The 16,033-nt window shown below is 53.6% G+C and overlaps 1 protein-coding gene and 1 non-coding gene across 9 annotated transcripts in view; one reads left to right on the top strand and one right to left on the bottom strand.

Moving 5' to 3' along the window:
• Positions 1-16,033, bottom strand: part of LOC122371549 (lethal(2) giant larvae protein homolog 1-like) — a 66,878-nt gene that overhangs the window by 43,890 nt on the left and 6,955 nt on the right. For all 8 annotated transcript variants that reach the window (XM_043347942.1, XM_043347946.1, XM_043347945.1 and 5 more), the window contains exon 3: positions 5,227-5,324. In XM_043347942.1, coding sequence (XP_043203877.1) covers positions 5,227-5,324 — 98 coding nt within the window. The remainder of the gene's footprint in view (positions 1-5,226; positions 5,325-16,033) is intronic.
• Positions 4,931-5,003, top strand: Trnar-acg. The gene has a single exon. It is a non-coding gene; the product is annotated as a tRNA-Arg (tRNA).

The following is a 16,033-nucleotide window of genomic DNA, read 5'->3' as shown; positions in this document are numbered from 1 at the left end:
TCGCCTCTTCGGCAACCAAAACAAACAACAGTTCAATTCAAGCAATAGAACATGCAAACAAACATACTAACAGGAAACCATTGCAATGGCATCACTGCTCCTCCGGTTAAAGGGACCCTCCCACCTTAACATTAGATTTGAGTTGAGATAGCCAAAATGGGGTCCCTGGTTCACAATTACCGGTTTCGGCACTCACAACATCGATAAATGCCTTAAATCGGAAATATTGAATTTCAAAATTGCAGCATTTTGATTCAGAGGGGTTAATGCATAGGAATACCCCTCTGAATGTGTGACGTCAGCGCAGATATCTGACGATTTTTAAATGTTTGACTAAAACGTTTTGTAGCACGCGGTGGTATATGCTGCTTTGCGCGCAACAAATGCCGCACTTTCAAATAAAGTCGCCAGGAACAGCGGAGATCCCAAAAAGTAAACAAAAGTAAAAGTCTAATATCTTGAAAACCGGTCAATATTTTTCGATGAGATTTGGTAGATATTCGTTTTTGCTCTTTCTGAACCGAGCGACATCACTTTCGTGCCAATTCATTAACTTTTTTGAAGGTGGAAGGGTCCCTTTAAATAAGAGTCAACTGATGCCCTTGCTTTGCAACAATGATGTGCCGGAACGCGCTTTATCTAGGCTTGTTGAGGCATATTTTCGCCTCACCAGTTACGTTCTGTGCCCCACAAAAAAATAAAACAAGCCATTTCATTTTCATCATGAATGACGTACGTTTGTAACAGATGCTTCTTAGCACCACCGAGAGCATTAAATCAGCCATAGTCCATTTTTAGCCCATCCCTCCCCAGTCCCACTGCTACTGTCACAGCAATCCCATGTGACGTCACAGTGGCACGTCCGTCGGCGGTGATGTCACACCACCCATCTGATGACGTCACCGGCTAGTGATGAGGTCACCGGCCGGGGTGGGGCGGTGAGGGCCTTCAGTTCACACTCCGCACCTATATGGGAGTGGCGGCGCACCCCGGGCCCGACCGGCCGATTTGCTGCGCTTTCTGCCAGCTCAGGGACACCGTATTTCGGCACGGTATGGCTGTGGCCTGTGGGGCCACAGAAACCGAATTGACTTCGCTTCACAGTAAACACCCACCAGGCCATTTACAGAAAATGTCAGCGGCAGGAGGGAAAGTTTGAAGAGCCAGGTAGAGGGACTAAATGTAGCCAGGTAACTTAAATGGATAGCTTTTATTAATTCCAATCTGCAGCTGAGTGCAGACTCATTACATTCTTTACATTAACAAGCCAACTGCCAAGCTATTTCTGCTTCATTGAAAAGGCTTTTATCTACCACCGACCATTATGGGAAGCAATCACATACCAGCAATTAGCTTCCCATCCAATCTGATAATGGTAGATTCCAATTTGCATAGCCAATAAGCATTCATTAGATTGCGCATGAACCAGTATTGCAGGCATCAATCACATTCCCGCGACTTTAGGAGCCAAGTGGGCACTGTTAAGTGAGAATTTGCACCTCGACTCATCAATCATCTGCCCGGGTCGTGCCATGCATTCCACCGCGAATGGACACTGTTCCTTTCACCTCTCCGAGGGCCAGCGGGGCGGCCGGCAGCAGAAGTGACCCGGCCGTCTGGGACCTGGCTAGCTGAGACTTCAGAGGGAGAAAGTGAGCGCTGGAGAGGGAGCCACACCTCACGTGGCTCAGGAGGGGTGGAGTTTAGCACCTTTCTGCCAGACAGTGGCTTTGAGATGAGCAGGTGTGTGCTTTGGCAGACGAAAGCTGACGTCTGGCGCATTTGTTTTCAACGTATCGGTAGGGAATGGTCGCGAAGCGAGGAAAATGCCAATCGAGACCAGAGATCTACAGTACAAGCATAAATCTGGCCGTCGTGGGCCTCGCTTTAGGACTGAGAGCTTCATGGTAATTGCCGATGAGATAAATACATGTCTCTCTACGAAAGACACAGACCACATTGCATCATAACCAGCAGAACGCCATAAGTATTCCCAAAGTGTCCATCATCTCCGGGGCGTGGCGGCACCACCGGAGGGCGGCACGGGCGGAGCTCACGATTCACGACCGCTGGACATTACATCGCACGGGCGGCGGCGGCGGGGGCGGCCGCACCTCCGCGCCGCTGGGACCGGCACCTGTGACTCATCCACTGACAGGCTCGGGGCTCAGGACCGGTCTGCCATTCATGAGCGCCGGCCGCCTACATGGAGCGGTGAAGGCGGACGGTGCGGCGGCTCCGCTAGGAGCCTCTACTAGGACGACAGCCGACCCATCCTCTCCCAATTCACCAGCCTCCGATCAACCAGTCCTTCATACCTCAGACAGAATAAATTGCTAGTTGAGCCCCTTCGCCGGTCCCCAGCAGTGCCCTAGAGACGCCCCATGAAAACGTTACAGATGGATTACGTGATAGGCATTGAGCCAAAGTTACACATGGACAGCAACATGTTAATTTTTTGGCCGTTCCTCCCCCGGACCACAGACTTCTGGTTGAACACATCCGTTTCCCCATCAGGCCCGTTTGAGCCGGGCAATCTCGACCATAGATAGCTGGCAGACCTCCCGCCTGAAGCGCGACAGCGACCGCGTCACTGCTAGCTGCCTTCGCCACCACAATATTTCAAGATTCAAGATGAGTCCGCTCGTCGATACACGTCCTATAGGACCGATATAGGACCGGGGTCCGTCGCCGCCGCTTGTTTTGAACCGCCCCCGGACAGCGCCGCTACTGCACAAGTCGTTGGTATGCATTCCTAACAGTGCCGTCGCCAGCGATAACAGAATCGAAGCCTGTCGAATCGGTGGCGACGGTGACAGGTTTAGAATCCAGCAATGTCCAACAAGGGATAGTTGCGTTCCTCATCGAACCCACTGAATAGAGATATACCACTGTCAAATATACACGCCAAATCCTCCCCACATCTACCGCTAGGTCCGCCTCTGCGCCGAAGATCACTGGGACCGAGGGACACTCCCCTGATCAACCCTCCCCGGCACCTATCGCTGGGCCCGCCCCTGCGCCGCCGGTGGAGGGACACTCCCCAGTCTGTGAGGGGAGGGGAGGGTGATTGGGGTGGGGGGAGGACCCATCACGGCAGCGCGGTCCGATCACGGGACACTGTTCAAACCGGCTCCCGGGGTGCAGCACGGTGGCAGGGGCGAGCCCAGGCACGGAGAGGGAAAGAGTGGGGTTAGGTTGGGAGCGTTATCACCACTGAACGAGGCACAGCTGCGCATCCTAGCAAAACAACGAAGGGGGAGGGGTAGAGGGACGGAACCTTTATGATAACCGATAAGGACGGAATCGTTTAATTCATTGAGTTCTTTTTTTCCTTCCGTCCCTCCGTCCTTTTTCTTTATAAGAATGGCCTCTGGAGGCCTTTTCGACACAGCTCTAAATAAGACAGGACGCTGACAGCGGCCAGCCCGTCCATAATTATTGATCGCAGCTGTTGAAATTCACACCTGCAATGCTAAGCGTCTACCGTACACGGTTCATCCAGCTTTGATCCTACAACCACTGTCCACCAACAAGGTGCACAGCACCAACTACAACTACCAACTGTCCTCTTGATCCACCATACAGTGCCCATCGCCCGCTGCCCACTTATCACCGTCCACATCCCACCTTCTAGCTTCCAACACATAATAAAAAAAGAAAGACAAACACAATTCTAACGAATATTGTTTGTCTTTTTCGAACAACCTGCGGTTACTTTCTGACATCTACCATTTACCAAGACTACCATCTACCATCTACCATCCACCATCCACCTTCCTTCCGTCCACTGTTGACCTGCCGTCCCGTCCACCAGCCGAGTCGGCCGGTGGACAAATCCAAGGTCAGACGAATCCATCAACATAAACAGACAGTAGGGACGCGGTCTGGACGGCCCGAGCTGGGGCGGTGAGCGGCATAGTGTATAGGAGACCCTGTCTGAGGCTGCAAAGTGCACAACTGCGCCTGTGTAAGGGACTGGGTTCGCTCAGAGGCATGTCCGGTGTCTCGATGATCGGGGCACGGCCTAAGATTAGGACAACGAAAGACCGGGGCAGGCGGTAGAAGAGCGAGATCAAAGCGTAGCGAGAAACAGTGGTAGACCCGATCAGGCTTCTGACTAGACCAGAAGGGCAGATCAAACCAGATCGCACCAAACCAGGCCAGAAGCAGACCACCCAAAGGGGAGTGCCTCCATGAGTCGCAAGAGTCGCAGTCCTGCCCTTACCCCCGATGACCCCACTGACTTATTCGAGCCGAGTCAGACGGACTCAGACTCAACAGACGAGCTCTTGACTCAGTCACCATCGCTTTTCAGCACAGTTGGTAGGTGCTGACCTACCTACCTCATCGGAGCCGTCCTCATCCCTATCACAAGGAAGGCCCCTACCCCTACCCAGAGTGGCGTTGGGGGAAGGCGAGGGGGCGGTCCCAAAACTACCAGCTGCTTATCATAGCAGCTAGAAAATTGAATCAGCATCACCGACCAAGAGCCGGCGATCGGCACCCAATCAGTGGTCACCAGAGTCGGCATTGAGCGGGCGGACGCCCGCATACTCGGCATACCTAGTTCGGTAACCAGTAGTCAGGCTTGAACAGAACTTGTAACCCGCTGATCTTATCACACCCGGATACACAAAAATCTGGGGCCCGAGGACAAACCGATCCCGCGTCCCGCGACTCCGTAATGCATGGCTCACAACCAATGTCCCATGCAACGTTACGTCAACCGGCCTATGGACTCTGGGCCACTAGTTACCGAGGCGGGCGTGTCTCAAGTGTCCGCTGCTCTTCTGCAATCAAGTAGCGTTCTAAGTGTAAAAACACAAATAAAGCTAGCCTCCACTTCCCATGCCAAAACTTCAGCAGCCATGAGCGCTCAAAGGTTTCACCTATGTATGAAGCACCTTCACACCCCGCTCGCTCAACCGGTCCTGTGGCGCAATGGATAACGCGTCTGACTACGGATCAGAAGATTCCAGGTTCGAATCCTGGCAGGATCGAAACTTTTCCGTTTTCACGAGCCATGAATGGGTTTTTGGTGGCCTTGCCAAGCACCCCAGACCTCCTTTCATTAAAATCACGCAAACACATTATTCCCAAATCATCATGCTTAAAAATAGAGCAAACGGAGCCGTCCTCTGCCTGCCGAACTTAATCTTGCAGACGGAACGCTCTTACTTTGGCTGTTGACCACTCTCCGCTGTTCATGTGAGAAAAGGATACACATTGATGGCTCCTGACTTGGTGCCGATGGCCATGAGGCTGAGAGTCGGGTCGTACGCCAGCGCTGAAGGCTTGCTGGGAAAGCCATGCTGCGCAGTCTGCAAAGAGAAAAACGGGGACGAGCGTTAGAGCTGAAAACGACGGACTGCGGGGCGAGGGGATAGCGGCACTGGGACAAGAGGGCATCAATCGACAAATGACAAGCATAAAGTCAACCCACCGACAAAAAAAAAATATAATGCCTATCTAAACAATGTCAACATCGCCCACCCATAACCCATATATCGAGGCGGGATGGTCTACACGAGACACCCAGACGACACAGGTGTTATTTCCCATATATAATGTAGGACAGCAGACCCATGTATATCGCTCGGTACACACACAGCTGTTCCTTTGACAGCTAAAACTGGCCGAGTGTGACTCATCCCACCAACATACAACAGCCCGCAGCCTGTGGTCGGTGGCAGTACGGTCTGCGGTACGGTGGGGCGGCAAGGCGACGGGAGGGGTAGGGGAGAGGGCGGGGTGACTTCTCAGGTTGAGAAGGCGGCATCGGATGCAGCAAGCAGAAAGGGTAGGGAGACAGATATGGGGAAAGGCAGGGGAATTTTTAGTGAGGTGGGGGGCGACTTCTCAATCGGTATGCATTATAAGCATAGATGTCAATATCTGACGATCCCAAACCACAAAACACACATGCGCCCACAAGCACACAAGCCACTTGCGGCTACAAGGGTGGAACAGTCATTTCGAGGCCTGACAGGGGGAGATTTATTTGCAAAATTGATTTTCTGTCGGTATCAAATCGCCCTACCCCAGCCTGCGGACCCAACAGAGGAAACCCGCCACTGAAACTGGAGGTGGCTGTTCGTGCCTGACACGTGAGATGGCTGTCCGACACCACCGCACAGCCGACGTGCCCCAGGCGAGACGAGCAGAGCCGAAACGCAACACCCAGGGTCGGGGATCGTGCGATTGGAGGTGGCGGTCCGCTCTGATTTCGAGAGGGTAGTGTAGGATGCCAGTGAGGACAGAGAGATAGGGGGATATGGCTAGACTTGGTGAGGCAGCCCTTGTGTCACAAACACAATGTTGGGAGATATGTGTTGCAGCCTCAGGGGAACGATGTCAAGTGAGTCATTCAAACACAATATGTCTTTCAAACCCTAGACATATTCAATATTCATCGTCATGTAAATTATACACATTTTAGTTCAGCATGGACCAGTCAAATGAAAACCGCACATTCCCTCTTCTCCCTCCTTTGAATCTTAGACAGCCTTACTCAGTACTCACATCCTCACTCCCCTCCACTAAATTCGTCAACAACAAACCGTAAACACAGCAATTTCAGCCAGCTGCGCCTTCGCTAATTAGTGTCTGAGGGAGGAGGTATCCCCTGTGAGCGGTTGACCCACTGTAGGCCCCACCCAGAGCACAAGCTCGCCAGAGCTTCAGCAGCTCGAGTGAGGCTCCGGAATCCCCTCAGCGGCTCTGGAGAAGCCCTCCGGACACCTACAACGGAAGCCCCGCCGGCGGTCAGCGGCACGCGGCAGATTTCGGGGCGTGGATCAGCGGCTGGTCGGGATTGGGGACACTCAGGGCTGACCCGCTCCCGTTTTGGCAGTCGTAGAGCTGCTGACAGAGAGGAAGGAGGTTAGTTTGGAGAGACAAGGTTAAAGAAGGGTTGAGGAAAACAAATCTGTCTTCAATCGCCAGCGACATATTGCCATCACATTCAGCTCATACAATATGCATCCCGTCCAGCATCAACGCTTCATTTCCAACACCATACGCTATTCGCAATAAATGCCACAAGCCCCAGTTATTCGGCCGTAATTCACGCTTTGCCAGTCAATCCTATTGACATTTCCTGTTCGTTGTCCCGGTATCGAAAGCTGGCACCACCACGAGAGACTGAAACAGCGCTTCTGTCAGCTTTGTGATGTTAACGGCATCATGTAGTTAGCACATCATTTAACCGCCGCCGTCCAGCCCGACCGCCCCCGCCACGGCACTGCGCTCAGCGACTGAACGGAAACACGCACAACAGGCATCTCTGAATGGAGTACCGCATTTTCAACGCTGAATGGATCCTGGATAGAGTGGCGAACGGAACACACCCGGTTTGGATACAGCTAATTACATGTTGGGAGATTCCTGACGCCAGGACAGAGGACCGGTTAGATTCACACTGCTGGTGACAACAGGTGCCAGGTGACAAACGGACGAGTCATCGCGGCATCACGAGGATATTATGTAAGGTCACGGCGAGGCTACTGACCTTTCGTGGTCACGCTGGGGCCACTGGACCCGTACAGTCACGAATAGATTACCACACGATGAGTTAATTTAGAGGCGTCACACGCCGTGCGCATCCTCGCACATCGAGTTTTGTAATAGGCGAGAACCGCTCACGAATAGCTAACAGCTGCTGGCTCATCTTTAGCCTAGTTTTTTTGATGGTTCCAAATCGAAAACGACTAACAGGTTAGCCAATAGCAATCCCTCCCCCCCCCCCATGACATAAGCTGCCGGCTCCTCCGTAGTACGTTGACCGGTCAGTCCGTCCCCAAACAGTTTCGGTGTGCGTGCCCTCACCAGACCACTCCCTCCCACGGTTGTTCTCACGCAGTCCCAGCTACTGCCGCGCTATCAGCGCCTGGTAACAGAGCTCACACATACAGCGGTGTCGGCAAATACAGTCCCATAAAGCCGTGGTTACATTGGGTGGTGGTCAAATTGGGCAGAGAGGACACAGAAGTTACCACTAACTTCTCATATCTCGTCTTTTATGAATACCAAAACATTCCAAAATCAAAGTGATGAACAACGAACAAGCGAGTAGGCAGGTAAGCCTACTGAGGGTTACCCCAGCATCTTGGACAAACCCACCAATCACGGACCACGTGGTGCCGTTTCCATAGCAACGCACCATCCACGGCATCCCACGCTGTTCCCACGCACCGTGTGAGTTTCCCACGGCGAGCGACCCGAGACATGCGGCACACGACGGTACGAGACGAGTCACCGGCGCCGTGCGTCTGGCGCCATGTGTACGACACGATACGGCGTCATGCGATATGGAGCCACGTGTTTGGCGACATGTGTGCGTACGACGCCACATGTCTGGCAGGACATGCGACTCGCCTAGCGACGAGTCATGTGTCTGTGTGAGTCGGTGAGTCTGTCTGTGTGAGTCATGTGACATGTCGAGTCTGTGCGAGTGTGTGTGGGATGGGGGGGGATTAGTGGGATCCCAGCCACCCTCCTCCATACCCAATCGCTAATCGTTTGGTTTCACAGGCCGGGACCGCTTGAGAGCTGGTAGTGTCAGGCCTCTTGAGGTCAATGACTGCCTCTCGAGAGGGACGTGTGAAAACCCCTGCCACCAATTCCACATCACACTCAATCATTGACCAGTGCGGATTGATTACAAGCGGATTACAACGCTGAGCGAATAGTAAAATCTGTTCAAGTATTTACTTGCTCATTTATCCCAGGTCAATGCTATCCCAAATCCACATTGACGCAACCAAAGATGGGAAACGCTGCTAGGAACCACGCCGCGACCTGCGTATAACTTTGCACCCAGACCTCAAGCTTAAGCGTCAATAACATCGCTTAGCCAGCCACGCCGGTCTGTTCCGTCACAGGACGCCGAAGCGACAGGGACGTAAGGCATTTTCCGCCTGAAATGGCGACATGCCTCCAAACATTGCGCCGCACAGGAAAATCGTGCAGCCCATGTCATCACTGATCCATGGACTCCGAACACTGGTAGGGTTGTAGATCACTGATCAGACTTATTGCTAGCATATTGTTTATCAGTTTAACGGGTTCCTTTTACCAGCAGAGAGTGCCCTACAGCCCCTGACCAATGCTTCTAAGCATTGTGATGAAGGGACTATGCGGTGAAGGACGTCCTCCCACTCTAGGTAGAGGTCCATTTGCTCCTTCACTAAAGCATGCGACTGAAAGAAATGACAAGGCAAGTGCTTTGCAGGCCAGCACCCCACCCCCTTCCCACGTCGCACAGCCAGTCTGTGTCCTGTGGCAAATCTTACCAAGTGGCATCTCAGCTCCAGTTTTCGGGGGTCGAACTCCTCGATGGTCTCTATGCGCGGCCGACGACGCACGGTTTCCACTAGGGCCTTCATGACTGGCCGAGGGGCGGAAAAAGCCGCTGCGGGGCCGTCAGAGAAGCCCTTGGGCAATTTTCACCGCGGGAGAAGCAAGGAGCACCCGCAGCTTCGGTCGCGTTGACTCACGATGTTGTATTTGGGGGTGGTGCTTTCACTCGTAAGAGCTCCAATTAGCTCCAGAAGTTGGAAGACTGGGCGGCACGTAGCTTCGCACTACACCACTATTCAGCTCAGCTCCACTTGATTTTCAACTTTCGGTAGCTCTCCGTGCCTGCGTCTCACTACATTCATCAGGTCAGTGCTGTTTCAGCCTCACCACGGAGATTCCCAGTTTTCACACATCACGCACGAGTAAGCGCGTCAACGATTGCCACCCACTCCGCTGTCCTGGTGCTGTGGTCCTGGTCCAGGTCCCACGACCCGCACACACACTACACCCCGAGCAAGGCCACAGTGGTCCGTCGCCCCGCGCACGGCCGCACCTTTTACCTGGTGGGCCTGGCCACTCCACCGGACAGGACAGTTTGACAACTCACTGTTCCATAAAGGATCGCCGGGCTCCGTCACCACCTCGGAAATACAGCCAACGATCAGTGATGATCGGCCAATCACTAACCATCAGAGAAGATCATCGCTCATCACTTCAATCACCGCTGATTGTGTCAACGAACTCGACACTCCAGTGCAACACCAGTGCTCGCAGCTGGCTGACCAATGAAGCCAGCAACCAGCTAAACAGCCGTGATTCACACCCAGACTGCACTGGATCCGACACAGATGTCAGCGCGGACTGCCGTATTACCGTAACCACCACGTTTCAGCGCTCACCACCGACAAAGTTCAGCTCTGCCCACACTTCCTCTCTGCTCAAACCAGTCCTGACTGCTTACTACATTTAGCACTTCTTCGTCACTCACAAAAAGCGGACCTTGCTGCACACACAACACAATGGCCAATAGCTCCTCACTTCTCACACCACGCAGGACTTCCCAACTTCTCACACCACGCACCAAACCCTCTCCACTCCCAGCGCACCGCAGGCCACCACCTAGCGGTATCCTCCACACCAACTGAGCGTCGCCCCAGTAGTGGCAGCCGTGCAGCCCTCCTCACCGGTCAGCGACACCGGAAAGTTCCCCGTCCCGGCGCCGCTTTAACGGCCTCTGAGACAATGGCCGCGCACCGCGACACTGCCCATTAGGGCGGCGCAGGCGGGGGCGGGGGCGGGGGCGGCACGGGCGGATGGTTCCGGTTCGCTTCCGTCGCGACCGGCGTGGATCGCACCGGACGGACCGGTGGGAGCTGAGAAGGGTGGAGACAGCGCGGGAGCTGCCTGAGGCCTCACTCCAGCCACCACACAGAGCAGAGCTCCCTCACTCCTCCCAGTCCTCAGTCCTCGGGCTACCGGCGTTGATACTAAAGCAGTCACTCGTGTCGCGCAAAGCTGCAGCTGGCCTATTCACTCAGGGCTCACTGCTGTTGCCCACGCTCAGCTGCCCTCTAGATCTGACCAGTGGACATCCTCCGGACCAGAGCCGGCGCGCTGTTCCACACCTCCTCAGACGAAGGACCACAAAGACACACAGCACTGCAGCCCACGTGGACGTCCAACTGTCCGTCGGCGGGGGCGGACAAGAATCCGCTCGACAGGGGAGAACCGGGAGGCGGACGGCAGATGCTGTCTCTCCCACGGGCAACGAGAGGTCACTGGGATGCCACGTAGGAACGCGCGCCGGTTGGCGCTTGGTTGGAGGAGCACCAGTCACACCTCTACACTGCTTGGACGCAAAGCCAGGCCGGTCGCCAGACCAGCATTCAGAGCACGGCACAGAGCAAGTAAACTTTCCGCCAACTTCCAGGGGTCCAAATACTAACGTGCCGAGCCACACACTAAAGCACCGCCACCACACACGGAGCAAAACATCCGAGGAACCACTGGGGAATCTCGTCCGGCGACGCTGAGCTGAGAACCGGACCAATCACTGCACCAGACTGCGGACGCCTCCCCGCCCCGTGGCGTCTCGTCTCGCCCCACGGCGTCTCCGCTGCTCGTGTTGCGAGACCGTGCCACGTGAGCGGTCAGCTACGACCGGCGCCGTAGGGGCTAGTTTCCCATACTGATCAGGGCAGAAATGGACGCTAGTGACGTCGGCCGGTGCCTGATCATCCCCGCTGCCGCCCGCGCCGCTCCAGAGGAGTCTGAACGGCCGCCCCCGCCCCCGCCCGGCGAGAGGCACGCTAAAAAAAAAAAAACGGCACCGCCCAGACTGGTCCGGCCGGCCGGCGGGGGCGGACGGTGAAACCGAAACAAATGTGAAGATTAACATCGAATCACTGTGATTCAGTCACCTCTAGGTGAAGAAAAACTGGATATCCATATAAGTGTCATATCAAGGCGTATGTTTTTATGCGAGCTCTGCCATCAGCATTCGCTCCACAGTTCCAAGCGGAGCAGTGCCACAGCTCGAAGTGGGGCTGGGAACGGAGTGGGGAGTGGGTACTGCGGAGGTCACGACCTCTCCGCCGCGCCGTCACAATGATGAGTCACCCCTACCGGTCACGGCGGGAGGCGGTCGGGTCAACGGACACCTGGCGTGACGTCAGCAGAGATAACTGTGGTGACGTCAGTGGAGGAATTGGCGGCGACGTCATTGGCTGAAACTGGAGAAATGTCCCTGAAGAGCGGAGGTGACGTCACATGCAATAACGTCCGAGAACGTCATTTTCAAATCAGGATTAAATCGTACATCTTGACCGTTTTACCTTTTGTCAAGTCATGCCATTCGCACTGACGAACAAATTTAAAGAAGAAAAAAGTTACAAAATAAATAAAAATCAGCCTATTTTCGAGCGGGGCTGGGCTCCAACTCTATCTGTTCCGGAATCGATGGCAAAATTAGGCCCATATGACTTACCATTACACCCTACAATAACCATTCAGGCCAGCAACTGACGCAGGAAAACTGTGCCGTAGCCCCCACCGGCATCATAACACCGTATTGCCGGGGTGTAATAGCGCGACGTAATTCCAGTGTAATATCGGTATTGGCGCTATCAGTATCGGGGCAGCAATCCCAACGCACCGCCTAGCCATTCGTCTGATGGTATACTGGCTGGTCTCACCGCCCCATGATTGGTGGTAAGCACGAACGCGGGGCCATATTCCTCCTCACCCCACCCCCGGGCAGGCACGTCAGGCGGCGCGTCGGTTCGGCACCAGACAGGTCGGCAAACAACCCGCCGGCCTATGACGTCAGTGCCACGCCCGGTCACGTGACCAAGGTTAGAGCGGACGGGAGGTGTCACGTGATTTGGGCGGTATCACCGGCCAATAATGCGGGGTGTGTACACACTACACAGGGCCTGCGGCTATCAGGGGAGCATAGCATCGACAGAGCGAAGGGCAGTGTCAGCCAGGGGTAGAGGCGTGCCATGTCAGGGGTGGTGTTTGGAGCGCTGGTACACTTGTTGAAAGTCTATTCCAAAAGCTGTGATACGGAAGGACGACATGGCCGTTAGGTAATATGAAGGGGTGGCGCGGTAAATCGTTTCTACAGCGGAGAACCGGTCTGGTATGGTCCGGTCAGGTGGTCAGGTCAGATGAAGTTAACAGCTACCTCGCACTGAACGACCACGTTTGGGTTGTGACATAAGCCAAAAGTAGGAAGCAGTTTGCATCATCTAGACCGGCACCACCCTGTGCAAGGCGAACAGTTAGCCTCGGGCAGCATGCCAGCAAACTCTGCATGCCTGTCATAACCTACCCATGATACACTGGGTTCAAGCACTATAAGGCCGACACAGTAGGTGTATACGTACTCGGTGTAAGATCGCAGAGCACGCCCAAACTAATCAACATAGTTGGCAGAGAGGCATGGCGGTGCCGCCCCATCAAATTACGCCCGGTATAACCCACTGATATCAGCAGTGAGGGAGCCTGTATTAGAAGGAAGACATCGTTCACAATGTCCGCCAATACGGCACGATCATAATAAACGAACATCAGAGACCAAGCGGCCTCGTATAAACTGAAGGTGGTCGTCGAAGGTGCCAAGTTATGGGGATCTTCCATAAATATAACGCTCAAGACCAACACAGGTAAATTGGCTGTATCAGCGGCGCCAATATTTATGCAGTGATAGCAATACGCCTAGCAATACGCTCGTACATGACTGATAATGACAACTGACAAATGTCAGCACACTACGGCATGCCAGAGACGCTATAGGTTCGAAGGGATGCACATTGCACAATTTGGATAGTATAGTAAAATGTTGCTTAAAAATACAAACAGCTACATAATATATTTAATGAGTTCACTTGACTCGAAAACACCCAGAACCAGGCATCGGTAAAATCCTTTTTGAAAGGATTGCATTCCCAATCCACATTCCTAGTGCCGAAGTGGATTGCATTCCTACCCGCAATCCTCTTTTTTCACTTGGATTGTGATCAAATCCGCAATCTTTTTTTTGCAATCCTGTTGTATTATTATGTGCACTAGCGGATCTGGGGGAGGGAGGGGGCATAGGGCCGTGCCTCCATCCCCAAATCACCCATTTCTAGTACCTAGTCTTGCGAGTAATTCATATCTAAGGCACAGGTATTTTATGGGAAATATTTTTTGCCTCAAACACCCCACATTTAAACCTCTACCCAACCAGTGTTCTATATTTTTAAAACTCGCCATCAAATACGTAATTTTGCCCTTCCTATTTAGTTCATCAGCGTATATTATTTTGAGCGTTTAAATTAAAAGCGTTTAAATTATTTCAAGTTTCGATGTAAAGCCCTTGATAGCAAAGTACATTAAGCCGATGAAGCCGATCTCACAATTTTCAATCGCAACAAACCATTTCAAAGCACTAATCAAACACCAAAACACATTTCGTCAAATCGTGAATGCATTTGACACACTTGGCTATAACTGCAAGTCAACCATCTCTGGCTGTCCTCTCCGACCACTGCCGACCACATACGTTGTGTTGAGCTTCAGCATCAGCTGCATCTCGAATGGCGTAGTTATCGCCTCTCGCCCGGCCCCGTGTTGTCATGCAAGCAGCGCAGCGCCAACTTTGCCTTGAGACTGAGCTAATTTGTGTCTATGGCAACCGGCAGTATTCTAGTTAGTTCCGTCGATGCACATTGCACAACTTAGCGGCTGCACATCATTCTAGGCCTATTAAGATCGGGAAAATATCAGACATGACTAATTGCCCCAGGAAAGGGTTGCAATCCGGATTGGATTGCAAAAAGTGGAAGCATGATGCAATCCAATCCGCAATCAAATCCTGTTTTTTTGAATGGATTTCAAATCCAGGTGCAATCCACCAAAAAGGAATGCAATCAGGATTTTGCAATCCTGCAATCACAATCCTACCGATGCCTGCCCAGAACCCAGTCCTAACCACCTAGCAAAGCCACACATCAAAATCAGTTACATCACAGGCCACACCTACTATTGCTCCCCAGTCAGAGCCGCTAGCCAGCGCCCGTCAGTTCGCGTGATACGGATGACACGCCGGCAAAAACCGCGGGCCCGTTCCGGCGGCACGCCACCCCGCGGTGACCCGAATAGGCGGCGGCCGTCTGTCCTATACCGGGCCGGCAGGACCAGAAGCGGGGACCCGGCAGGACTAGCGGCGGTGGCGGCGGTGGCAGTGGCGACGGCCGAAGTTTGAGGGCGGGGACGGCCGAGCCCTAAGGGCGGTGTCGCGGTGGCTGTGGTGACGCGCGGCGGTAGCGGCAGCGGACGAGGTTTGTGGGCGTTGCCGCTGTGGCGGTGTCTCCGGCGGTGGCGCGGGCGGAGACGGCGGTCAATCTCTACACACCTCAGCTCCACTGTCGTCCGTTTAAGGTGGTGATTTAGCCCGTCTCTCCGCTGAAAACAGACCCGGCCCAATTAGGGGGGCGGGACCGAGGGAGGACCGCAGAACAGATAATGGGTGGTGTGCTAACTGACGACCCAACCCCTCGACCAAAACGGTCGTAAGTTTAATCAGGACCAGACCACAGGCGCCAGACACTACTGGATGGGATCTAGAGGGAGAAAATAATTGTTAGCGAAATACCCGCGACGGGCAAGGCTTATTCTTCGATGCCCAAGTGCTGAAATAACCAACTTCTCTGGGATTTAACAAAGATAATGGTTGGCATCGAGGAACTTCACCACAAAAAAAGAACGGCGGATGACGACGGCTGTTTGACACCTCGTGGGTTCTCGCCAGCACAGCGACACCGAACTCAGACCGGTACTCCGCTGTGGGTTCTCTCTCGTCTGACTGACAGAACGCGGGAGGGACGTAGGATGGGGATGGGGTAGAGGAGAGGTGACCGCCCCGTCAGATGGTATCGATTTGGCACAGAGAGCGCCGGGCGCAGAATTAACACCCTGTCACCGAGCGACGCAAAACCGAGACGGCACGGCACGTAGTTTTGTTAGGCAAGCATGATCTGACCTGAGTAAAAATTAACCAGGAAGCATCTGTGGAACAAAATATCCACTCTTTTAGGGCACATCTGGAATGCCATTTTTCCATTCTCATGAACTTATCTCCAGCCCTCTTGAACATGAACTCTACTCCGACAACCAATCAAAACTGTAATTTTCTGACTGCCCCAGATCGCACGGCCCTGCTGTCAGACAGACCACCCAGGAT

The sequence above is a fragment of the Amphibalanus amphitrite genome, unplaced genomic scaffold, assembly GCF_019059575.1.
Source record: "Amphibalanus amphitrite isolate SeventyFive unplaced genomic scaffold, NRLGWU_Aamphi_draft 001258F_arrow, whole genome shotgun sequence".
NCBI lineage: Eukaryota > Metazoa > Arthropoda > Thecostraca > Balanomorpha > Balanidae > Amphibalanus > Amphibalanus amphitrite.
The sequence above is the reverse complement of the archived record's forward strand: the minus strand, read 5'-3'. Positions and strand labels throughout refer to the sequence as shown.